Source organism: Carcharodon carcharias, chromosome 11 (assembly GCF_017639515.1).
Source record: "Carcharodon carcharias isolate sCarCar2 chromosome 11, sCarCar2.pri, whole genome shotgun sequence".
Taxonomy (NCBI): domain Eukaryota; kingdom Metazoa; phylum Chordata; class Chondrichthyes; order Lamniformes; family Lamnidae; genus Carcharodon; species Carcharodon carcharias.
Genome location: NC_054477.1, coordinates 19,325,927 through 19,353,468, shown reverse-complemented (window position 1 = coordinate 19,353,468; position 27,542 = coordinate 19,325,927). Strand labels below are relative to the sequence as shown.

The 27,542-nt window shown below is 42.2% G+C and overlaps 1 protein-coding gene across 7 annotated transcripts in view; it reads right to left on the bottom strand.

The window, feature by feature from the left end:
• Window positions 1–26,777, bottom strand: part of dhrsx (dehydrogenase/reductase (SDR family) X-linked) — a 289,036-nt gene extending 262,259 nt beyond the window's left edge. For 5 of the 7 annotated variants that reach the window (XM_041199685.1, XM_041199686.1, XM_041199688.1 and 2 more), the window contains exon 1: window positions 26,617–26,767. In XM_041199685.1, the coding sequence (XP_041055619.1) occupies window positions 26,617–26,707 (91 nt within the window). In that variant the 5' untranslated portion in view covers window positions 26,708–26,767. Of the gene's footprint in view, window positions 1–11,631; window positions 13,923–26,616 lie in introns of those variants that run through there. The other 2 variants (XM_041199684.1, XM_041199689.1) reach the window with 2 other exon arrangements.
• Between the last annotated feature and the right edge of the window lie 765 nt (window positions 26,778–27,542).

Below are 27,542 nucleotides of genomic sequence, written 5' to 3'. Positions count from 1 at the left end.
AGAACAGGTTCGACAGACTGTATGGCCTGTTCCTATTTCTTATGCTGCCATGTAGGATATCAATGCTAAGTTGGCAGATGGAGAAATGTCATATGAGCACATGTTCATCCACTATTATCTCCAAATGTAATTTCTGGCCCATTGCAAATAACCAAAAATAAAGCTGTCAACTTTTGGCAGTAAGTCTAGGACCAGACAAGTCTGCAGCAGTTCAAGGAGATGGCTCACCACCACCTTCTGAAGGACAACTGGGGGTGGGCAATAAATGCTGGCCTAGCCAGCGACACCCACACCCTGGAAAGAATATTTTACAAAGTTAGTTAAAGGTGAGGATGGGGTAAGAACACAACTCTACTGATGAAAATTGATCAAAAATCTTTTAAAAATTAATTTTTGTGAATATCTAGTTCACACTTCATATGTTTTAGAATATAACTTTTAGGTTGCAGGTTAATATGTTAAATTGATGCTAAATAGGAAGCATCTGACTCATAAACTGATAAGCACCCTGAAGTAAATGTAATTCAAAGAACCTTGGAGTTAATTACGGTAAAAAGCTTACATATGTTTACCTTCAGAGTTGAAGCGTAAACACTGAAAAATGGATGACCCATTTCTGGACCTCTTGGTACAGCCATAGTGTTTACCATTATCTCCATAGAAGAAGCTAAAAGCTAGGAATTCTGAAAAACTCCATTAGAGTTAGAAATTATTTATACGGGTTATATGAGACCTCTGTCCAGATAAATATGTTATTTATATGAGACCATCCCTAAGCATGTCACGTTATCATTGAGATGGGCTGTGGGGGTAGAAGGTTCTTTTGTTTAAATTATCTAGCTGCTTGCAGAGAAAGCAAGCAGTTGCAGTTTTGCTTTGATGTAACCAGCATCTCACTGGATTGAGAAAGCCAGCAGATGATTGTTAACCAGGTCTGTACTTTGAGCAGATAAAATACTAACTTTATTGTTCACCATTCAGATGCAGGTGGGGCTCAAGCTCAGTTTGAATTTTGTGAGGGGGAAAAGCAGCTGGAAGATTTGCCCAGTTTGCAGCTAGAGGAAGAAATCTACGGTGGTCCTCACAGAGCCTTGTGGCAGAAAGCAGTCAGCAGAATAAGCTTGGAAGCTGTGAGAATCGACCACCAGAACAAGGGGCTGAGGCATCCACCATCATGAGGTCTTAAAGAAAAGTTGAACGGTTGCTTAGCCGAAAATGGAAGGAACCTCATGAAATTTTATCTCAGAGAATTACTGAGGGGAATTAAAGTGAATTTCGGAGGGCTATGGCATACCTTTGGGTTGTCCCCTAAAGAAGTGAATAAACTTTCAACATTCTTGTAACATAAAAGGGAACGCTTAGGGGAGATTTGGGGGGGCAAGTGAAAAGTAGAACTGAGTTCATAGCATTAGTATTTATAAACTATAGTGTTGAGTTAATAGTGCTTTGTTCTGTTTAATTCTTTTATACAATAACGTTTGTTTTTGTTTAAAAACATGAAATCTTGTGGCGTGGTTCTGTCAGTTAATTATGGAGTGTTTGGATTTCTCTTTAACCGTAATGGTCCCTAACGGGGTCATAACAGTAATACCCCAATTTTATAAAGCTGATAAAATTAAATTGTGAGAAACTGGTTTTAAATTCACTCATCTCTTTCCTGCACCCCCAATTTCAGCACATTTGTGGAGGAAACATTGAGGTAAAGGGTGAAAGAAGCAATAAGGCTTCATTAAATCCATCAAAAATAGATCGGTCAGTTTGTCATAAAAATCCAAAGATTCTTTGTATTAATGGAGCACTCCTTGTAAAATCAAGTACACAAGCAGCAAGTTATACACCAGCAAACACAGTGGGATTGGCATAAGCTAACACAGCACTTAACTGATTTGTCTCGAGCCAAGCTGTAACAATACATCTATCCATGAATGCCCACTAAAAGCAAGGCAAATATAACCCAATCAAATTCAGAACTATCAAACCACTCCCAAAAACCAGAAAAGGAGTCGTCAACATTGCCAATAAATAATACAATCATCAGTAACCTACCCAATGATGCTCAGTTTGAGTTTCACCAGACCACTTGGCTCCAGTGGTCATTGCAACCTTGGTCCAAACATGGGCAAAAAAAGAAAGCTGAATTTGAGACGTGAGGTGAAAGTTACTGCTTTTGTATCAAGGCAGCATTCAAACTAGTGTGGTACCAAGAAGCCCCAAAACTGAACTCAATGAAGATCAGAGGAAAACCTCTCAACTAGGTGGAGTTATAAGTGGCACAAAAGAAAGATGGCCATGGTTGTTGGCGGCCAATCATTTCAGCCCCAAGACATTGCTGCAGGAGTTCCTTAGGGTAGTGTCCTAGGCTCAATCATCTTCAACGGATTTGACAATTGCCTTCCCTCCTTCCTAAGCTCAGAAGTAGGGTTACTCGCTGATGATCATACAGTCTAAGGATCCATATGCAATCTGTCAGATTATAAAACAACCAATGCCTAAAAATAGCAAGTCCTGGATGACATCAAGGCTCAGACAGAGAAGTGAAAAGCAACACTCAAGCTACACAACTGCCAAGCAATGCCTATCTCAACTGGAAAAAGCCTAACAATTTCAGGTCAATGGCAGTGCTATAGTCAAGTGCCTCACCATCAACATCCTGGGGGTGACCACTACCCAGAAACTCAACTGGACCAAATAAATGCTGTGGCTACTAGAACAAGTCAGGTTATTCCGTGCTGCGTGGTTCACCCACCCGAGTCCTGAAAATCTAATACCTGAAAGGACCAAGTCAGAACTGGCTTGTTCTCCACTTGCCTGAATGGGTGCAGATGCAGCACTCAAGAGGCATGACATCATGCAGCCCAATGAAGTCTGTGCTGTTCTTCTATTTAGCGCAATGGTACCAATCATACAACAAGGACTGGTAGAACAATAAATTTGGGTAGAGATAAGAAATTGTAAAGGTAAGAAGTCACTTGTGGGAGTCGTTTATTGGTCCCCCCCTAACAGTGGTTACACTGTAAGACAGAGCATACAGGAAATAATAAATGAGGAATGTGAGAAAGGTACCACAATAGTCATGGTGACTTTAATATACATGTAGATTGGGAGAATCAGATTGGCAAAAGTAGCATGGAAGATGAGTTCATAGACTGTTTTGGGGGCAATTTCTTAAAGCAGTATGTTCTACAGCCAACCAAGGAGCAGGCTATCCTAGACCAGGTAATGTGCAATGAGGCAGGATTAATCAATAACCTCATGGTAAAGAAGCCTTTAAATGACAGTAATCACATGATAGAATTTAATGTTTGGTTTGACAGCGAGAAGTATGGGTCCATCACTAGTGTTTTAAACCTAAATATGAAGGCAGAGCTGGCTAAGGTGAACTGGGAAACTGGTTTAAAAGGTAGGACAGTAGAGTTGCACTGACAGACTTTTAGGGAGATTTTTATTAACCCTCAGCAGATTTATCTCAGTGAGAAACAAAGGCTCTTTGAGAAGGATGCATCATCCATAGTTAAATAAGGAAGTCATGGTTAGTGTCAAATTGAAAGAAACATCGTACAAATCTGCAAAGATTAGTGGTATGTCAGGGGATTGGATAGACTTTAAGAACCAGCAAAGAATAACTAAAAAGATAATAAAGAGGCAGAAAGCAGAGTATGAAAGAAAGCTAGCTAGCCATGTAAAAACCGAATACTAAGAGTTTCTACAATATTTAAATTGGAAAATAGTAACCAAAGCTAGTGTTAGTCCTCTACTGAGTGAGTCTGGCGAATTGATGATGGAAAACAAAGAAATGGTAGAAGCGTTGAACAGGTATTTTCGGTTTGTTTTCACAGAAGGTGACTTAGAAAACTTCCAAAAGATAATTGAAAATGAAGAGGTGAAAGTGAGGGATCACCTTAAAATAATCACCATCACCAGGGAAAAGGTGCTAGGAAAACTATTAGGCCTAAAGGCTGATAATTCCGCAGGACTGGATGGCCTGCATCCTACCACCTTAAAAGAAGCAGCTGCTGAGATAGTAGATGCATTGGCTGTAATTTTTCAAAATTTCTTAGATGTTGAAAGACTCCCAATGGATTGGAAAATCTCTAATGTAACACCTTTATTCAAGAAGGGAGGGTGGCAGAAAGCAGGAAACTATAGCCTAACATTTGTCATAGGGAGAGTGTTGAAATCCATCATTAAGGAAGCTATAGCAGATAATTGGAAAATCATGATGTGATCAGGCAGAGTCAACATGGTTTTGTGAGAGGTAAATTGTGTTTAACTAATCTATTAGAGTTTTTTGTCGAAATAACATTCAAGGGGGTAAAGGGGAACTGGTAGATGTGGTGCACTTGGATTTCCAAAAGGCATTTGATAAGATACCACATCAAAGGTTACTACACAACATAAGAACGCATGGTGTAGGGGGTAACATATTAACATGGATAAAGAATTGGCTAGGTAACAGGAAGCAGAGAGTCGGGCTGAACGGGTTTTTTTTCAGATTGGCAAGCTGTAACCAGTTGAATACCACATGGATCAGTGCTGGGTCCTCAACAATTTACAATATATATAAATGCCTTGGATGAAGGGACCGAACATATGGCAGCTAAATATGTCGATGACACCAAAATAGGGAGGAAAGCAAGTTGCCAAGAGGAAGTAAAGAGAGCAAAGGGATACAGACAGATTAAGTGAGTGGGCAAACATTTGGCAGATGGAGTATAATGGGGGAAAATGTGATCTTGTGCATTTTGGCAGGAAGAATAGAAAAACAGTATACTATTTAAATGGAGGGAGATTGTAGATGTCGATGGTAGAGGGATATGGGTGTCCTGATACACAAATTACATAAAGTTAGTATGCAGATACAGCAAGTGATTAGGAAAGCAAATGGAATGTTGGTGTTTATTGCAAGAGAAATGCAATATAAAAGTAGGGAAGTTTTACTGCAGACTTATAGGGCCTTGGTGAGATGACATCTGGAGTACTGAGTACAGTTTTGGTCTTCTTATTTGAAAAAAGATATAATTCCTATAGAAGCAGTTCAGAGAAGGTTCACTCAACTCATTCCTGGGATCAAGGGCTTATCTTGTGAAGAAAGGTTGAATAGGTTAGCCCTATACCTAATGGACTTTGGAAGAATGAGTGGTAATCTTGCTTAAACATATAAGATCTTGAGGGGTAAAAACAAAAAACTGCGGATGCTGGAAATCCAAAACAAAAACAGAATTACCTGGAAAAACTCAGTAGGTCTGGCAGCATCAGTTCTGTCGAAGGGTCATGAGGACTCGAAACGTCAACTCTTTTCTTCTCCGCCGATGCTGCCAGATCTACTGAGTTTTTCCAGGTAATTCTGTTTTTGTTTAACATCTTGAGGGGGCTGGGCAGGGTGGATACTGTGAGGATGATTCTTCTTGTGGGGGAAACTAGAGCTCAGGGACATAGTTTAAGAGCAAGAGGTTTCCCTTTTAAGACAGAAATGAGAATTTTTTTCCCTCAGAAGGTCATTAGTGTATGGAATTCTCTTCCCCAGAAGGTAGTGGAACTGAGTCTTTAAATTTATTCAAGGCTGGGTTAGATACATATTTGTTAGACAAGGGAGTCAAGATTTATGAAGTACAGACAGGAAGGTAGGGCTGAGATCGGAACCAGATCCACTATGATCCTATTGAATGGTAGGGCAAGCTCCGAGGGCCAAATTGCCTTCTCCTGCTCCTAAATCCGATGTTTCTTTATTTGAAGATAACCAAATATGCCTACAAAGGTCATACAATGGTAACTGGGAGACTGTATAGAACACAATTGGTTTGTTAGTCTGCTGCTTTGTTCTGTCTACAGAGGATATAATAATCCCATGTACTATCTCATGGTGGATAGTGATGGACAGCTGTTTAAGATATGCCCCTTAAAGATACATCACAACAGTCTGTTTAATAGACATCTCATCCATTGACCTAAATGTACCAGAATGCACTGTGCACTATCTACAGGGTACTATCACTGGAACAACTCACCAATGCTTCATCCACATTACTTCCCAAACTCACGCCTTTGAACACCCGGGAAGGACAAGTGTAGCAGTCTTATGGGAACAGTGTCACCTTCTAAGTTTGACTTCAAGTCACATGCCAACCTAACTTGGGCATCATATCGCTGCTCCTTCAAAATCCTGGAATTTCATTGCAGCAGCAGCTTCATCAGGCAGACTGCAGCAGCTCAGGGTTGGACAATAACTGCTGGCCTTGCCAGTGACGCCCAAGTCCCAGGAATTAATTAAAACAATGATTAGCAACCTTGTGCCACTGCAACAGTATTTTTTCATTAAGTAGCACAGGGCCATAATTTATCTCTCAACTGATATCACTAAAACAGATTAGATTGTCATTACCACATTGCTGTTTGTGGAAACTCACTATGTACAAATTGGTTGCCGCATTTCCTACACTAGAACTGTGACTATGCTTCATAAAGTACTTAATTGGTTGCAAAGTGCTTTGAGATGTTCTGAGGTCATGAAAGGTGCTATATAAATGTAAACCTTGTTTTCTAATTGTAGCATTTGCAACAGCATCAAAGCCAACAACAAACTTGGAACCAGTTCAGTAAGTCAACTTTCATGCAGGGTTTTAAGCTTTTGCACAATGCAGTCCATAAATTGTTCCATTTCAAATGGTTCAAAATCAGGACGTTTTCATCATTAACTACTGGATCTAAAATAACTCAAGTACAGATGAATATTTACATGATATATTCTGTTGCAAATGTTGTACAGTTTGTGTATTTGTAAAAACACTCAACAAACTAACACCTTGGAAAAATTGAGATTTGAAAAAAAAATTCCATATCACGATACAAGCAAATATGCAAATTATTACAATTATGCGGTTTATAAGATTATTATATTTTGGGACTGCAGCTTTAAATTTAGGGTAAATGAAGGGGGTCATGTGACTTGTTCTGCAGTCTGCCTGACAATAAGCCTGAGTCACTTGATTGTTAGAGATCAAAGGAAGGCTTGAACTGTTTACTAAGGAGGTGGTGCAAGGTATTTATGCTTGGAGACAATAGCAGCAGTCTCTGAGTTTACAAGAGTAGAGTCTGAATCTCACTAAGTCCCAGAAAGATGCTGTTGGTCTTGGGTTGTAAACAGTTGTGCTTTAAATTGTCCATTTACTTCTAAGATGAAAGCAAGTTAGAGCCAATAATAGCTAATTAACATTTCTACTTAGATACCAATTTAATGTGTTTCACGTTGCCAAGGGAAAGAGGAAGCCATTTTTTAAGATCAGGTTACAGGCTTCCCTACAAGTCAATGAATATCACAGAAAGACAGCAGAGATTCAGCATAGTCAACAGAAAGAGAAGGCTGCTTGACTTTGTGAGCTACCATAGCCGGATGTGGAAGGGAGGCAGTCTCTAGACGAACTATATCTTGCAGTCTTCTACAGATTCTGGGAGATTTGTCCTGGCACAGCCAAGGGAAAGAAGAATCATCGGAACATGATTTACTGCTGGTAGTGGATTTAAGGAATTCTCCTCAAACTGAGGAAAGTGCCTGGAGACAGTCACTCAAAATTACTACTTGGCGAAATGGGGATACAGAACCCTTTGGAATAAGTTGGTAGCAAGTGTGGAATGTTTGCCCTAAGGGCTGTAATTCCTCTCTATAGTTTAAAGTATGTTGCCTACAAAAAGAAAATAGTGTTTAGTCAATAGTGCTTTGTAGTTATTTGTTACAGTAAAAGTTTTAAAACACAAATCTTGCCATGTCATTCTTTCAGCTAGTAACTGGAAGTTTGAATATCTTTTTAAAAGTTATTGGTCTCTATAGAGATCATAAAATATTTATCGTATCTGCTTGGTGACTTCAGATAATGCACGTAGGCTGGAGCATTTTGATGACCTTGACTTTTAAGCTTGCACAAAATGAAACAATTTCCTACTTGATGTCTAAAATCACAATCTGGGGATTCAGGTGCTTTTTGAACTGCCTGAGCTTCAATGCCCGTGTATTTTCACAAGCAAGAATACTCTCCTTTGTCAATATATAATTTCAGCAAGGAACACCAACTTAGTCAGTCCAGCATGAGTCTGGAATTACAGCCACTGGGACAATCCCTGTCAATGAAATGTGTGTGTTACAAACTAAGGTACAAAAACACATCAGCTCCACTGCACAGCTCGTGTGAGCTTGATAGCAAATGCACAACGTAACCCGAATGTGAAGTAACCTATTATACACCAAGGTCCATCAACGCAGATTGTTGTTGGGATACAGTATAACTGCAGTCAAGCAGATCAAAACTTTATCAATGTTAAGAGCCGATGAGGAGGAGAAATGGGACCTCAGATCAAAATAACACTGATGTTTGGGTGTTGATGTGAACAAATTTTGCCCATGTGTGCAAAAATGTCCCTCGCCCAGCCAGAGAAAGAGCACAGAAGTAGGTCAGATGAATCCAGTGGCTCTGAATAGTAACTGAGCTTTAATACAATACCACCAGCTAGTTATTTTGCACAATTGGAAATCTGGTTCAAGTGCTGTGAAACAGCAGTAGCTGCTAAACAACTGCACTATGAACTATACATAGTAGAGACGAGACAATAAGCATTGTTGCATCAAGTCACTTTGGCAAGAAATCACAAGGCATAGATTTCAATTTGTACACCCCTTAAGTGACAAGAAAGGGAACAATGGAGCGTGTTTAAAGTTTATTTTATACAGTCTTTCACAGAGTTGCCTCCTTAAAGCTTCAAACAAGCAAACATTTCTTTCCTCCTTCCCAGTTGAATCCCAGCATGTAACCCTTCAAGTGCTGAACATCCTTTGCAGCCCACACAGCTTATATACTTGCTATCTCTAAGAAATAATCTCTAAGAAATAACAATAGTTTTGCCACAAAAAGTGACATAGGAGCACAGTTAAGGGGATCAAAGGATATTAATATAAAAGCAAAAAAACTGCGGATGCTGGAAATCCAAAACAAAAATAAAAATACCTGGAAAAACTCAGCAGGTCTGACAGCATCTGCGGAGAGGAACACAGTTAACGTTTCGAGTCCGTATGACTCTTCAACAAAACTAAGGAAAAATAGAAAAGAGGTGAAATATAAGCTGGTTTAAGGGGGTTTGGGACAAGTAGAGCCGGATAGAGGGCCAGTGATAGGTGGAGATAGCCAAAAGATGCCATAGACAAACGGACAAAGAGGTGTTGAAGCTGGTGATATTATCTAAGGAATGTGCTAATAGGTGACATTAAGTGTAGAAAGCAGGACGAGCAAGGTACAGATAGACCTAGTGGGGGTGGGGTGGGGGGAAGGGATCGAAATAGGCTAAAAGGTAGAGATAAAACAATGGATGGAAATACATTCAAAAATAATGGAAATAGGTGGGAAAAGAAAAAGCTATATAAATTATTGGAAAAAAGGGAGATCGGAAAGGGGGTGGGCATGGTGAGATAGTTCATGATCTAAAATTGTTGAACTCAATATTCAGTCCGGAAGGCTGTAAAGTGACTAATCAGAAGATGACGTGCTGTTCCTCCAGTTTGCGTTGAGCTTCACTGGAATATTGCAGCAGGCCAAGGATGAACATGTGGGCATGAGAGCAGGGTGGAGTGTTGAAATGGCAAGCGACAGACAGGTCTGGGTCATGCTTGTGCTCAGACCGAAGGCGTTCCGCAAAACGGTCACCCAGTCTGTGTTTGGTCTCTCCAATGTAGAGGAAACCTCATTGGGAGCAGGGAACGCAGTAGACTAAATTGAGGGAATGCAGCTTCACTTGAAAGGAGTGTTTGGGCCCTTGGACAGTGAGGAGAGGGAAAGTAAAGTAAGGTGTTGCACCTTCTGCGGTTGCATGGGAAGGTGTCATGGGAGGGGGTTGAGGTGTAGGGGGGGATGGAGGAGTGGACCAGGGTGTCCCGGAGGGAGTGATCCCTGCAGAATGCTGCTGGGGGGAAGTGAAGGGAAGATGTGTTTTGTGGTGGCATCATGCTGGAGTTGGTGGAAATGCCGGAGGATGATCCTTTGAATGCGGAGGCTGGTGGGGTGATAAGTGAGGACAAGGGGGACCCTATCATGGTTCTGGGAGGGAGAGGAAGATGTGAGGGCGGATGCACAGGAGATAAGCCAGACACGGTTGAGGGCCCTGTCAACCACTGTGGGTGGAAAATCTCGGTTAAGGAAGAAGGAAGACATGTCAGAGGAACTATTTTTGAAAGTGGCATCATCAGAACAGATGCGACGGAGGCAAGGAACTGAGAGAATGGGATGGAGTCCTTACAGGAAGCGGGGTGTGAGGAGCTGTAGTCGAGGTAGCTGTGAGAGTCAGTAGGCTTGTAATGAATATTGGTGGACAGTCTATCACCAGAAATTGAGACAGAGAGGTTAAGGAAGGGAAGGGAAGTGTCAGTGATGGACTATGTGAAAATGATGGCAGAGTGAAATTGGAAGCAAAATTAATAAATTTTTCCAGGTCCAGACGAGAGCATGAAGCAGCACCGAAGCAATCATCGATGTACCGGAGAAAGAGTTGTGCAAGGGGGCCGGATTAGGACAGGAACAAGGAATGTTCCACATACCCCATAAAGAGACAGGCATAACTGGGGCCCATGCGGGTAACCATAGCCATACCTTTTATTTGAAGGAAGTGAGAGGAATTTAAGGAGAAATTGTTCAGTGAGAGATCAAGTTCAGCCAGACGGAGGAGACTAGTGGTGGATGATGATTGTTCGGGCCTCTGTTCGAAGAATAAGCCATGAGCCAATAGACCATCCCGGTGGGGGATGGAGGTGTACAGGGATTGGACGTCCATGGTGAAGAGGAGGCGGTTGGGGCCAGGGAACTGGAAATTGTTGATATGATGTAGGGTGTCAGAGGAATCACGGATCTAGGTGGGAAGGGACTGGACAAGGGGAGAGGGAATGGAGTCAAGATAGCAAGAAATGAGTTCCGTGGGGCAGGAACAGGCTGACACGATCGATCTGCCGGGACAGTCCTGTTTGTGGAATTTGGGTAGGAGGTAGAAACGGGCCATCTGAGGTTGGGAGACCATGAGGTTGTGGGTATGTGGCAGGAAGATCTCCAGAGGAGATGAGGTCAATAACAATCCTGGAAACAATGGCTTGATGTTCAGTGGTGGGGTCATGGTCCAGGGGAGGTAGGAGGAAGTGTCTGCAAGTTGACGCTTAGCCTCAGCAAGGTAGAGGTCAGTACGTCAGACAACAGCACCACTCTTGTCAGCAGATTTGATAACAATGTCAGGGTTGGACCTGAGAGAACGGAGTGCAGCAAGTTGAGAGAGAGACAGATTAGAGTGGATGAGAGGAGCAGAGAAATTGAGACGACTGATGTCACGCTGACAGTTCTCAATGAAAAGATCAAGAGAAGGTAAGAATCTAGAGGGAGGGGTCCAGGTGGAGGGAGAATATTGGAGGCGGGTAAAAGGATCAAAGGATATTGCTCAAATCACCTATACTATAAGAACTAAAAATATAAAGATTATTGCAGCTTCATTTTGGTACAGAACGAATGCTAATTCTCTGTTGTGTTCTGATCCGAGTGTGGGAGGGGTGAAAAAAAATCAATCCTAGCAGCCTAGGTTTCTTAAATAAAATTCATTTTGAACCTGTACAGCCAGTCATCTATTACTGTGTTTTAATGTTTACACACTGTCCCATATATCATAAATTCACAGACGCAGTTTTGGAACCTGCTGCAAGAACAAAGTATAACTTGTCTGATTCATACAACCAGTTCAATGAAAAGAAATCAAAATTCTTTTATTTCAAATCGATAACAAATCATAACTTGGATTACCCATCTGTTCCTTTCTTTTCACCACTGAATGTGGTCATTTATCCCTCAATATGTTCCTGTTAGTCCAGTTCTCATTCGTACTCATCATCCGCAGCCACCTCCCGTTCAACCCTTGTGTTCTCGTACAGGAACAGGAGCCGATCAACCTCAGCCGGGGCCAGCTGGTTTCGCTTGGCATTCACCAGATTCCCTGCTGCACTGAACAGGCGCTGGGAAGGAATGCTGGTGGCAGGAATGCACCAGTACTTCTGCAGCAGTTTGCTCAAGGTGGGAAATAAAGCCACCCGGTCAGACCACCAGATTAGCGGATCTTTGCCCAGTTCCAGCACCTTCTGTGATTTGAAATTGTTCAGTTCTTCCACAACCTGGGCATGCCATCCATCTTGGCCCTCGTCGCTGCTGCCCGCCTGCCCAAAGATCTCTGCCAGCATGAAGTTAATGCTCCCGGTGCTGTAGGGCTGCACTGACATTGTGCGTTTTTTCAGCGGTGGCTCTTCAAGGGCAAAGCCCCCCTCTACTCTCACAAAGCTCTCGTTTCCCTTCTCCAAGAGGGCAGTGGCTTCCTCCAAGATCTTGTTCTCAACCTGCTTTTGCTGAGCTGCTGAAAGGAACGGGACTTTCTTGTACCTTGGGTCGAGAAACGTTGCGGAGTGGAGAAAGAGCTCCAGCTCTGGGGACAACCGGTACACTTCAGACAACTCTTTAGCGATGGTCTCCTTCACAGCGCCGAGCATGTGAGAGTCTGAGTCATCAACTTTCAGCGTTGAGTTCAACAGGACGTGTAGGAGAGGTTTGACCAGACTAATGATTGGGTACTTGGATCTGCCCATCATCTCAGTGGCCTGCTGAAATGGCTGCAGCAATTCCACCAGCCCTTCTATGGTGCTCCATTCACTGGCTTCTGGCATCAAGTGGTAATTCATGCTGTCCTCAAAAAGCACAGCAACAATCGCTGTTTGTTGTTCCCTCAACCGCTGTAGCATGGACAGGGTGGTCCCCCAAGTGCTACAATCACTGACCAGTTGGTGCTGCAACAAATACTGTTGTTTCTGCTTCTCCCTCAACATGTAAGCTGCCCTCGGGGTCAACTTAAAGTATTCGACCAGTTTGTTGCACTTCAGAAGAAGGGTGCAGAGTTTCGGGAGTTGGAGTGCTCGGTTTATCCCCAAATTGATTGTGTGACCGAAACACGGCATGTGCACAGGGAGATTCAGAAGGGAGCAGGCATTTACCACGTTTTCGCTGACGCTGCTGGTTGTGACACCCAACACATTTTTGCTGATTCCCCATTCTCTGAAGGACTCGACAAGCGCATGGGCCAAGTTCTCTGTGGTGTACTCGTCTGCCACTTCGAACGTGGCGAGACACTTGGAAGTGAACTTTAGGGTGTTGGCACCACTGCCCGTACCACCCAAGAAGTGGGCAGTCAAAGACATGTAGTGTCGGTTTCGACCCTGTGCTGTCCATAGGTCGGCAGTCACACCACACCATGCTGCCGCAGCCAACTCCTTCTCCACGGCAGTCCGGATAATATGGTACCGCTCTGGGATGGCTTTGGATGAGAAATATTTCCTGTTGGGGAGTTCGTACCTTGGGTCTGCCATTTTAAGTAGCCTTTTGAAAGTCTGCTCCTCTACCACAGAGACAGGATACAGCCCTTCACAGATGAAGTTAGTAACCATAGATGTCAATTCTTGGTGCCGTTTGCTGTCTTGGCTGTAGCAAGTCTTGAAGATTGCATCCTGGTTGCTCAGGTATGGGCCTTCAGACTCGGATTTCAAAAAATTGGAGGTGAACGGCTCCCTAGCTTGCTCAGCATTGCTCTTGACAACTTGGTGGAATTCACTGGGATGATTCTTTTCAAGGTGGTAGGCGAGGTTGGAGGTGTTTCCCGAGTAAGCAATTTGAGCCCTGCAAACTCGGCAGTAGATCTTCTTCCACTGCAGTATGCATCCTTCAGCATCAGTATCAAACCCAAAGTACTTCCAAACTTTACTTTTTGCTCTTGGGTGACAGACCAGCTTTAGGTCAGAGGTAGAACCTTCTGGAGTTTTGTGCTCCATGGCTCTTCCGTCACAATTCTACACAGAGAGCCTTTATCCATTTAATGTCAACCTGCCAACCAAAGAGAAGAGACAATATGACATTCATTTTTTTTTTGAAAAAGGACACACCATTTCAAGGATTTATAGACCGTGGTTGAACAGTAATAACCTACCTGATCAATTCTTAAGTAAAAAGAAACGACAATGCTGCAAAATGTGAAGGTAGGGCAACTCAAAAGGATGACTCATGAGCTGACGCGTTGACAAGCAAACTGGATTTGCCAAGCAAGCATGCTGGCTGATGCGTTAAGACAGGCGTACAGTGCAAAACCTGAAATGTTTAACATATGGACAGGGTTGCATACTGGTTACACACTGGTAGCTATTATCCTTGCCAGCAGCAAGATGCCAATACTATCATGGAAGATCACTATGATCAAACCTTTTGCATTTAAAAAGCAAAATGAATGCCTTTCCATCCCAACAACTATTCAAGATGAATAATCGTTTATTTTCAAAATCTTAACCCCTGCTTGAAAAGGCCAATAGTGGTTGAATAGCTTGCTGATGTTCTTGGTCTGGGCTCACCCAAGAACATCAGCCACTTGGACATGAGAGAAGGGGTAGTGGTCAACATGAAGATATTGGCTACTGGGAATAAAAATGTTATGGGCCTACTCTTCCAAAAACAGAAGACTGGCTTTGCATTGAAATAATTACTTCCTCAGACAATTCAAGCAGAGTGAGCGAACTCACTCACAACCACACTGCACAGCCTAGTGAAGTCGTTGCACTCTCACTGACTTGTACAAGCATCTTCACCAGGAACTGAGCAAGGTAGCAGACCCATGTGGAAAAACCACTAATCACAACTTGAAATCAGGCAGTTGTTTAACTGCAGCTCTGCTTGTACTGATACAACCAGCAAGATAAACCAGGGAATTTCTACAGCTGCTGGAGATGCAGTCAGGGTTGCAGCCTTGCAATGCAAAATGCAGCATTAGTGAAGCCAGCTTTATATGTTTGAGCTTGCTAAACATGTTGCTTCAACAAACAGAAACAAGTAGCAAGTGACACAATTGATGGCATAGTCAGTCCCATAACAATTCATGTTTATGTTGAATTATACACAAAATATACAGCACAGAAACTCTGTGTTGGTGTTTATGAAATATGCTCTATTTATCTACCTCACCTCAGTCTTTCAGCATGTTTTTCTATTCTTTTTTCTCTCATGCTCCTGACTAGCTTAATTTTGAAAGCATCTAAACCAATTTCCTAAACTACTTCAACAAGTACAAACAAAATACTGCAGATGCTGGAAATCTGAAATGAAATGGAACAGAACCATCCTGATGAAAGGTCACTGACCTGAAATGTTAACTACACTGATGCTGCCAGAGCTGCTGAGGGATTGCCAATTTTAATGTCTCAACTACTTCATGTGGTAGCGAGTGTCACACCCGAACAATTCTCAGGGGTTAATTCTTTAAGTTGCGTTTATAGAAACACCCTCTCCATTTACAAATCGAATAACTATTACAGCGTAACTTTCCACTATCCATTTACTCATTTCAAATGTGTGTTTTGTTACTTGAAGCAACTGGTTCTGATGACAATGTGTTGGAAGAGGTTGGAGGATGCTGCTGCGTCCGACTGTCCAGGAAAGATGCATCACCACATGGGTGGAAAAAACAAGACTGTTAAAGGTTTCTGGATGAATGACAATATCTCAACAGCCATTAGTCCTGCTCTCTCACACCAATCTATCAGGGATCCATGCTCCTTGCACCATCTGTGGTTAACTAGGAAGGTTAAAGGTGGTATCAGACTTAAAGAAAAGTATGCAATTGTGCAAGGTAGGTAGAAGGGCAGAAGATTGGACTGGATATAAGGAACAGCAAAGGATGACTAAAGATTAATAGGAAGGGAAAAACTAGTGTATGAGAGAAAGCTAGCCAGAAATATATAGACAGATGGTAAGAGTTTCTATAAATATTTTAAAAAGAAACGAGTTAACAAAGTGGGCAGTGGTCCTACTGAAAGTGAGTCTGGGAGAATTAATAATGGAAAACAGGGAAATAGTAGATGAATTGAACAGGTATTTTGCATCAGTCTTCACTAAGAGGGCACAAATAACATCCCAGAAAGCAGTTATAAATCAGGAAATAGAAGTGAGGGAGGAACTTAGGAAAATTACAATCACCAGAGAAGTGGCACTGAGTAAACTGTTGGAGCAGCAGGCTGACAAGAACCCGGGTGCTGATGGACTTCATCCTAGGGTCTTGAAAGAAGGAGCTAGTGAGATTGTTGATGCATTGGTTTTAATTTTCCGAGACTCCTTAGATTTGGGGAAGGTCCCATTAGATTGGAAGATAGCAAAAGTAACTCCATTATTCAAAAAGGGAGGGAAACAGAAAGTAGGAAACTACAGGCCAGTTAGCTTAAAATTCACCAAGGTAATCAGGCAGAGTCAACATGGTTTTGTGAAAGGGAAATCATGTTTAGCCAACTTATTGAAGTTATTAGAGGAAGTAACATGTGCTGTGGATAAAGGGGAACCAACTGGTGGATGTATTGTACTTAGATCTCGAGAAGGGGCATTTGATAAAGTGCCACATCAAAGGTTATTGCGGAACATAAAAGCTCATCGTATTGGAGGTAACAGATTAGCTTGAAAAAAAGATTGGCTGGCTAACAGAAAGCAGAGTGTAGGCATAAATGGGTCTTTTCCAGGTTGGCAAGATGTAACGAGTGGTGTGCCTCAGGGTTCAGTGCTGGGACCTCAACCATTTACAATTTATATAAATGACTTGGATGAAGGGAAGGGATGGGATGGTTGCCAAATTTGCTGGTGACTCAAAGATAGGTAGGAAAGTAAATTGTGAAGAGGACAAAAGGAGGCTACAAGAAAATACATATAGGTTAAGTGAATGAGCAAAGATCTGGCAAATGGAGTATAATGTGGGAAAATGTGAAATTGTTCATTTTGGCAGGAAGAACAAAAGAGAATCATATTATCTAAATTGTGAGAGATTGCAGAGCTTTGAAATGCAGAGGGATCTGGGTGTCTTAGTGCATGAATCGCAAGTACAGCAAGTAATTAGGAAAGCTAATAGAATGTTATCATACTGAATACAAAAGTAGGGAGGCTATGCTTCAGTTATACAGAAACTAGTGAGACCACATCTGGAGTACTGTGTACAGTACTAGTCACTGTACTTAAAGAAGGATGTAAGTGTGCTGGAAGCAAGTTCAGAGAAAGTGTATCAACCTGAACAGCTTGTCTTATGATAAAAGGTTGAACAGACTAGGCTTGTATCGCTGGAGTTTACAAGAGTAAGAGGCGACTTAATTAAAACTTTTACGATCCTGAGGGAACTTGACAGGGTGGATGTGGAAAGGATGTTTCCTCTTGTGGGAGAATGTAGTACTAGGGGTCACTGCTTAAAAATAAGAGGACACCTATTTAGGACAGAGATGAGGAGAATTTTTTTCTCTCAGAAGGTCATGAGTTTTTGGAACTCTCTTCCTGAAAAGGCAGTGGAAGCAGAGTCTTTGGATATTTTTAAGGCAAAAACAGATAGATTCTTGGTAAGCAAGGGGGTGATAAGTTATCGGGGGTAGACAGGATGCAGATTTGAGGTTACTATCATATCAGCCATGATCTTATTAAATGGAGGAGTAGGCTCAATGGGCAAAATGGCCTTCTCCTGCTCCTTGTTCATATGTTCTCGGAGAAAAAAAAACAGAAACAAATCAAACAATTTTTAAGTCCTTCAGGTCAGATGGATTCTAAGCTAATTCTTAGTATGAGATCTTAGCTGGTCGCATTGAGGGTGTAACAAGGGGTTCCATCATGTTCCTAGGACTGGCTGGAAAGAGTGGGCACTTCAGCCAAGTTCTTTGTCCTGATTATGTTTCGGTGACCTCTGTTGGAAACAGCAAGTCCATAAGACATAGGAACAGAAATTAGGCCATTTGGCCCATCGAGTCTGCTCCGCCATTCAATCATGGCTGATAAGTTTCTCCCGCCTTCTCCCTGTAACCTTTGATCCCCTTACCAATCAAGAACCTATCTATCTCGGTCTTAAATACACTCAATGACCTAGCCTCCACAGCCTTCTGTGGCAATGAATTCCACAGATGCACCATTCTCTGGCTAAAGAAGTTTCTCCTCATCTCTCTTCTAAAAGGTCTTTCCTTTACTCTGAGGCTGTGCCCTCGGGTGCTAGTCTCTCCTACTAAGGGAAACATCTTCCCCACGTCCATTCTATTCAGGCCTTTCAGTATTCTGTAAGTTTCAATCAGATCCCCCCTCATCCTTCTAATCTCCATCGAGTATAGACCCAGAGTCCTCAAACGTTCCTCATATGTTAAGTCTTTCATTCCTGGGATCATTCTCATGAACCTCCTCTGGACCCTCTCCAGGGCCAGCGCATCCTTCCTGAGATACGGGGCCCAAAATTGCTCAGAATATTCTAAATGTGGTCTGGCCAGAGCCTTAAAAACGCCTCAGCAGCATATCCCTGCTTTTATATTCTAGTCCTCTATAGATGTCTGGTGAGGACAAAATTAGGCTTGGTTGTGATACATTTCAAATGAGATTAGCCCATCAATTTTCACTGCCCTAATTAAGACACGAAGGTCAGCCAAATGGGCAAGCTGCAAGAGAACAGATGGTTCCTGTCAAACGGTAATCCAGCACAAGTCAGCAAAAGCAGGAGATGGAGGAGGAAAATCAGAGAGAACATAGGAATGGGAGGAGGCTATTTAGCACCTCAAGCTTGTTCTGCCACTCCATAACATCATGGCTGACCTGACACTATATACCCACTTTTGCTCATATCTCTGAATACCAATTTCAGATTTAAGATTAACAACTGTTTTTTTTATATTCATTCATGGGATGTGGGCATCACTGGCTGGGCCAGCATTTAGTGTCCATCCCAAATTGCCCCTGAGGTGGCAGCAGTGAGCTGCTTTCTTAAACTGCTGCAGTCCATGTGGTCTATGTACATCCACAGTGCTTTTAGGGAGGGGGTTCCAGGATTTTGACCCATGACCCTCTAAGTCAGGATGGTGAATGGCTTGGAGGGGAGCTTCCAGGTAGTGGTGTTTCCATGTGTCTGCTGCCCTTGCCCTTCGAGATGGTAGTGGTCTTGGGTTTGGAAAATGCTGTCTAAGGAGGCTTGGTGAGTTGCTGCAGTACAACTTGTAGATGGTACACACTGCTGTAACTGTGCATTGGTGGTGGAGGGTGTGAATTTTTGTGGATGAGGTGCCAATCAAGCAGGCTACTTTGTCCTGGATGGTGTCAAGCTTCTTGAGTGTTGTTGGGGCTGCACTCATCCAGGCAAATGGACAGTATTCCATCACACTCCTGACTTGTGCCTTATAGATGGTGGCCAGGCTTTGGGGAGTCAGGAGATGAGTTACTTGCTGCAGGATTCCTATTTCAATAGCTGTTCCAGTTCGGTTTCTGGTCAATGGTAATCCCCAGGATGTTGATAGTGGGGGATTCAGCGATGGTAATGCCATTGAATGTCAAGGCTAGCATAAACTATCATTTGTGGAAGAGCGTTGCAAACTGCTACCACCCCTTGCATGCAGAAGTATTCTAACTTCACTCCTGAAAGGCGTGATTCTAATTTTAAGACGATCTACTTAGATTCTCCAACCAACGGAACTAGTTTCTTGCTATCAGTTCCCCTTGATATTTTTAAAAATTTTAATCCACCATTTAATCATCTGTATTCCAGGAAAAACAACCCTAATTTATATACTCTCTCCTTGCAACTTAACCCTTGGACTCCAGTTATTATTCCAGTATACTATGTTGTACATCCTCCCTATCCTTCCTAAAACGTGGTGCTTGCAGTATGCCAGATGTGTTCTAATCGAGGCTTTGTATAGCTGAAGCATGACTTCTAACTCCTCGTGTTCTAATCCTCTAAATATGAAGGCCAACATTCCTTTAGCCTTTTAGATTACTTTTTATACCTGAGAACAAAGAAGTTAAAAAATGTTCACCAGTAATTCATGGCGACCATTAAAATGCGTCCCTGATGCTAAGAATTTCCTGCAGATAGCCACATTAAGCAGAGTTATGACTCTCATGCTCTGTGATCACTTCAGTAAATCTTGATGTTTCTGCTTAACGCACTTAGAAAATTGATGGACCAGAAATGTAATTTGTCATTTCAATTTTAACAGTCCACATGCCATTTAACATCAGATTAGTCGTAGATTATTACTGTCCTTACCCTTGAATAACACACAAAATCGGCTTATTGTCATTGGTCGGCACAAAATATTAAAAGGAAGGACAAATACCTAAACTCTAAAGATTGTACAGCATTCATGCAATTCACAGGGCCCTTTCCAGAAATGGATCATCGGGAGCAATACAGAAAAAGGTGTCTTGCCATTTTGTCATCATGAAGCTTATTATAGAATCTCTTCCATAAAACTTCCCTATTTAAAAAGGAGCCATACATAAATACTCATTGCGCTGTATCACAATATATTTCGTGCTGTCACTGGAGAGAGAAGTTAGTATCCTCTGTAACATATTAATTCACTCATGTAAAATTCCTTTGTGCATTACTTTAATGGTCATTAATCAGCTTATCATAAACAACTATGTTAAAACAACAAGAAGCAATTTTACACAGCCATATTAATCAGAGCACTACCAGAGGGAATTATATTTCAAAGTTTACTTAGTTCCAGTCGGACTCCCATGTTGATTCACACAAGGAGTCAAGACCAAGAGTAATAGTTGATGTGTGGTTAGCTGTCAAGCGATAAAAGGACATGGGGAGGAAAGTCAATCCCCATTTTTTAAAGTCATTCATTCCGTCTTTATTTCAATACAACGCTTTGATTAACTATAGATAAAAACAAATCTTACAATAACTTGAGGGGCAGAGAAACAGAGTTGACTGGAGAAGAGGAAGAGTTGGGAGATATGAATCTAAGCTAGAATAGCATTAGTAGAAGGGTGGGGTACAGTATCTATAGGAGGTTTCAATTATAAATATGGAATAGAAAAATCCAAAGCAAAAGTATGAGAAGAGAAAGTAAAGGTTTGTAGGCAAGTGCAAGTGTACTGATAAGATTTTTAACAATTTACATTATAGAGAAATAGAGGCATTTAACCTAATACATTATGTAGAACAGTCTTCATTCAGTGTCTCAAATTGTTTGCAGCACTGCCAACGAGGTCAGTAACGAGTCATGCTTCACTAGAGTATTATATAGTTCAAAAAGACAAAATCTACCAATATAAAATAAAAATCTACTGTTGAGGTTAGTCTTTGATTCGAGTAAACCACAATGTAAAAAAACCTTCACACATTGATCATTACATTTACAGAACTCCTAGTAACAAAATGTACCAGTAACACAATGAGGGACAAGTATGCTGGAGAACGTATGGAGAAAAACTGGGCAAGGTGCAATGCAGATTCACATTCACTACAGAAGCAATTATTCATTTTTAACCACTTAAAATATTATCAGACAGTTTTCTGAACACACCAGGAACATTTCTTGCAAGATTGTTGAAAGCTTTCAGAAGTCGTGAAGCAGCAAAGATGTTGATTATGCTCCTTTTTTCCAGAGGAATTGGCAGTTGGTTTTGCTGCACCACCGCAGAGTGAATACGAACAAAGACTGAAGAGGCGAAAGGCTATTCAACCTATCAAGCCTCTTCCATAGATATATTATCCAATCGTGCATTTTATCTAGAATATACAGCATAGAAACAGGCCATTCAACCCAACTGGACTATGTTGACATTTATGCTCCACAACAGAGTCCTCCCACTCTACTTCCTCTAATCTTTTCAGCATTTTATTACACCAACCCCTCCAGCATCCAATCACATCTAAAAGCCTAAATTCCTATCCATAGCTCGCATGAAAAAAAAGCGCTTTCAATATTTCCATTACCTCAATCGTCTTGTTCACACATAGCGATTTAGCTCCTTCAGTACAGTGATGAATAAGCAACTGTTGTTCAACATGGCAATAGCAAATTTAAATTATCACAATTATTTGCTCATTTCATGTATAAGTGGCAGCACAATAGCATTCCCAGTCAGTGCGCACCAATGTTTCCCCGATTTTAAGGACATGATCTTGAACCATGCTGCCGTGTCTTTTTTTCTTTCATAGGACGTGGACCTCTCTGGCTAGGCCAGAATTTTTTGCCCATCCCTAATTGCCCTTGAGAAGATGGTGGTGAGCTGCCTTATTAAACTGCCACAGTCCGTATGGTGTTGGTACACCCATAATTCTGTAAGGGAGTTCCAGGATTCTGACCCAGCGACAGCAATGGAATTATATGGTCCCAGATCAGGATGGTGTGTGGCTTGAAGGGAAACTTGCAGGTGGTGTAGTGCCCATGCATCTGTTGCCCTTGCCCTTCTAGGTGGTAGAGGTGCTGTCGAAGGAGCCTTGATGAGGTTCTGCCGTGCATCTTGGAGATAGTACACACTGCTGCAGAGAGTGAATGTTTAAGGCAGTGGATGGGGTGCCAATAAAGAGGGCGGTTTTGTCCTGGATGGTGTTGAGCTTCTTGACTGTTGTTGGAGCTGTGCTCATCCAGAAAGTGGGATGTATTCCAGTACACTCCTGACTTGTGCCTTGTAGGTAGACAGGCTTTGGGTAGTCAAGAGCTGGGTTCCTCTCCTCAGAATTCCCAGCCTCGGGCCTGCTCTTGTAGCCACAGTATTTATATGGCTGTTCCAGTTTAGCTTCTGGTCAATGGTAACCCCCAGGATGTTGTTAGGGGGGGATACAGCAATGGTAATGCCATTGAATGTCATGGGGAGATGGTCAGATTTTCTCTTGTTCGAGATGATCATTGCCTGGCACTTGTGTGGCACAAATGTTACAAGCCATTCATCAGCCCAAGTCTGAATATTGTCCATGTCTTGCTGCATATGGACACAGTATGGATACTGAGCAGATACTCAGCTTCAGTATCTGAGGAGTCGCAAATGAGGCTGAACGTTGAGCAATCATATGTGAACATCCCCAGAATGACCTTATGATGGACGGAAGGTAGTTGGTGAAACAGTTGAAGATGGTTGGGCCTAGGACACTACCCTGAGGAATTCCTACAGTGATGTCCCCAGACTGAGATGATTGACCTCCAACAACCAGAACCATCTTCCTTTGTGTTAGGTATGACTCCAACAAGTGGAGAGTTTTCCCCTGATTCCTATTGGTTTCAGTTTTGCTAGGGCTCCTTGATGCCACACTCGGTTAAGTGCTGTCTTGATGTCACGGGCAGTCACTCTTACATCACCTCCCACGTTCAGCTCTTTTGTCCATATTTGGATTAAGGATGTAATGAGGTCAGGCTAACCTCATTAAGGCTGCAATGAAGTCAGGACTAAGGCTGTAACGAAGTCCCCCATCCTGAGTACATTCTGCGCCCTTGCCATCCTCAGTGCTTCCTCTAAGTGGTGCTCAACATGGAGGAGTACTAATTCATCAGCTGAGGGGGGTAGGTGCTAACCAGCAGGAGACTTCCTTACTCATGTTTGACCTGATGCATGAGACTTCACGTTGAGGACTCCTAGGGCAACTCCCTCCCAACTGTATACCACTGTGCTGCTATCTCAGCTGGGTCTGTTCTATCAAAAGACAAGGCATATTCAGGAATGGTGATGGTGGTGTCTAGGACATTGTCTGTAAAGTATGATTCCATGAGTATAACTATGTCAGGGTATTGCTTGATTCATCCATGGGACAGCTCTCCCAATTTTGGCACAAGCCCCCAGATGTTGTTAAAGGAGGACTCTGCAGGTTTGACAGGGTGCCGTTGTTGTTTCCGGTACCTGGGTCCATGCTGGGTAGTCCATCCGGTTTCATTCCTTTTAGACTTCATAGCGGTTTTATACAACTGGTGGCTTGCTAGGCCATTTCAGAAAGCATTTAAGATTCAACTACATTGCTGTGGGTCTGGAGTCACATGTAGGCCATACCAGGTAAGGATAGCAAATTTCCTTCTCTAAAGGACATTAGTGAGTCAGATAGGTTTTTACAACAATTGGCAATAGCTTTGTGGTCACCATTGGACTAGCTTTATATTCCAAATTTATTAATTGAGTTTAAATTCCACCAGCTGCCATGGTGGGATTTGAACCCATGTCCCCAGGGCATTAGCCTGGGCCTCTGGATTACTAGTTCAGTGACCTTACCAATACAGCACCGCCTTCCCAATATATATATTCACTGGAATGTATATCTTTGATGAGTGTTATGAAATATTGCTTTATATATCTGCCACTGCATCTCTATTGCCTTACCCTTTTATCTAATTTCCCAGGTCATGTTAGCTAGCTCTGTCTTCATACACGCATCTATTTAAGTTTAAAAACACTAGTCTTCCAATCACACTTTCCGCCCTCAAACTGAATGGAAATTCAATCATGTCATGATCATTGCTAACTGGAAGCTCTTTACTGTGAGGTCATTAACTAATGCTGTTTCATTGCATATACATACAAACATACGAAATAGGAGCAGAAGTAGGCCATTTGGCCCTTCGAGCCTGCTCTGCCATTCAATAAGATCATGGCTGATCTGTTTGTGTTTCATATTCCACATTTGCAACTACCCTCCATAAGCCTTGCCTAACAAGAATCTATCCATCTCCGGCATAAAAATATTCAATGACCCCACCTTCACCGCCTTCTAGGGCACAGTGTTCCAAAGTCGTACAACCCTCAGAGAAAAAAAATCTCCTCATCTCTGTCCTAAAAGGGCAACCCTTAATTTTAAAACAGTGTCCCCCTAGTTCTGGACTCACCCACAAGAGGAAACATCCTTACTACGTTGACCTTGTCAAGACCATTCAGGATCTTATATACTTCAATCAAGTCACCCCTCACTCTTCTAAACTCCAGTGGAAACAAGCCCAGTCTGCCCAACCATTCCTCAGAAGACAACCCACAGCTCATTCCAGATATCAGTCTAGTGAACCTCCTCTGAACTACCTCCAATGCATTTACATCCTTCCTTAAATAAGGTGGCCAAAATTGCACACAGTATTCGAGATGTAGCCCTGTATAACTGAAGTATTATATCCTTATTTTTATGTTCAATTCCTCTTGTAATTATCAAGTCCAGAATAACCTGTTCCCCGGTTGGCTCTAGAATTTGCTGCTCTAAGAAATTGTCCCGAAAACAGTCTATGAACTCATCTTCCAGGCTACCTTTGCCAACCCCTTTGTCCAATCTACATGTAGAGGAAAGTCATCCATGGTGATTGCAATACCTTTCTTACAAGCCCACATTATTTCTTTCTGTGTACTCCATCCTACAGTGTAGTTACTGTTAGGCGACCTATAAACAACTCCCACAAGTGACTTCTTCCCTTTATTATTTTTAAGCTCAAATAAGTCAACACTGGAACTGAATCCGTATATAATGACAGAGACACAGACAGATCTGTGAAACAGAGAGGGATAGAAAGATTGATCTGTGATAGAGAACAATTGATCAATCTGAAACAGAGAAGCAGCATAAGACAACGTTGAAACCAAATAAAGATAGATAGATAAATGGATCTACAATATGAAAGAGTAGATAGATATTGATAGATGGATATATCTGTGATGCAGTGAGAGATATTGTTAGTTGGATGGATCTGTGATAAGGCGGGGGGGGGGGTGCATGGGATGGAAAGAACAAGAGCACAAACAAAAAATGGAACTAAATACATAGAGCAAAAGATAAATGAACCTACGAGAGACACTAATTTATGGATGTGACACAAAAGAGATAGAGATAGATGAACCTATGAAACGGGGGGGGGGGGGAGGGAGAAAGAGATTTGGATATATGGAGGGATCTTTGATCAAGGGAGAGAAAGAGGAATGTAGAAATGGATGACTCTGTGATCGAGAGAGGAGGAGAGAACAGGAACACAGGTCAATACTGGAAGTCAATATATAGAGTGATAGAGATATAGATGAGAAAGATGGATAGATCAATGATTACGTAGATGGGATGTACAGTGATAGATCAATGAATATACAGATGGGATATATAAAGACAGATCAATTAATATATGCTGATATATAGATGGGGTAAATAGAGATAGATCAATGAATATATGCTGATATATAGATGGGGTATATAGAGATAGATCAATGAATATATGCTGATATATAGATGGGGTATATAGAGATAGATCAATGAATATATGCTGATATATAGATGGGGTATATAGAGATAGATCAATGAATATATGCTGATATATAGATGGGGTATATAGAGATAGATCAATGAATATATGCTGATATATAGATGGGGTATATAGAGATAGATCAATGAATATATGCTGATATATAGATGGGGTATATAGAGATAGATCAATGAATATATGCTGATATATAGATGGGATACATAGAGATAGGTCAATTAATATAGGCTGATATATAGATGAGACATATAGAGATAGATCAATGAATATATAGATGGAATATATGGGCTAGATCAATGTATATAAATATATATATAAATGGATGATCTACAATAGAGAGAGCACAGATCAACACTGGAATTGAATCTTCCCCAAGGCGGCAGGTTGATAAACAGACCCTGGAAATGCTGCTTGACTCGGCTCATCAGAGACTGTCAGTGAAATGTTCAATGCCGGCCCCGGGGAGAGTTTAAACCCGAAACCCGAATCCCGCTCCCGGCTCCCGCTGCGGCGCCGCGCGGCGCGGACCCTCTAACCTGGCAGTGAGAAGCTGCGGCTGAGCAGCTGGGACAGCAGCACCTTCACCCCCACGGCGTAAGTCCAGAGGAAGGAGGAGACGGGCGACATGACAGCGGCAGGCGGAGCGGAGAGGAGAGGGACGGAGGGGAGCGGATTGCATCGCACAAAACCCTCCCCAGCCCGGAACATCGTGTCCGGCACAGGAGTTCCGGCAGACTCACAGTCCCCCCACCCCTTCATCCTCCACCTCCCCCTGCAGCTCAGCTCCACACACACTGAGCATTCACCCGAGTACCTGTGTGAGAATATGTGTGCATACTTAAGTACATAAAAGAAAATAAGACTGACAATTGCCTTTCACAACCTCAGAACGAGGTCTCAAAGCGCTTTGAAAGCCTAACCACTGTTGTAATGTAAGGGGACCAGATGGTCTTGTGGCCCAGAGGGGATAGCATCCCTCTCTTTGAACCACAAGCCCTCAGTTTTAGTCCCACTCCAGGACTTGTGGGCTAAGGAAAGTGTGGGTTTGCCAACTGTCCAACGTTAGTATGGAGGTTTGTAGCGGAGTTTCCCAGGACTCAGTATTGGGACCCTTGCTTTTCCTTATATTAATGATCTAGATCTGGGTGTGCAGGAGACAATTTCAAAGTTTGCCGATGATACGAAGCTTGGGAGTGTTGTGAACTGCAAGGAGGACAGTGTGGAACTTCAAAAGGACGTAGACAAGTTGGTGGAGTGGGCAGATAGGTGGCAGATGAAGTTCAATGTGGAGAAGTGTGAGGTGATGCATTTTGGTGGGAAGAACATGGACAGACAATATAAAATAAGGGGTGAAATTTTGAAGTGGGTGCAGAAGCAGAAAGATTTGGGTGTATTTGTGCATAGATCATTGGAGCTGGCATGACAGGTAGATAGAGCAGTTAATAAAGCATATAGTATCCTC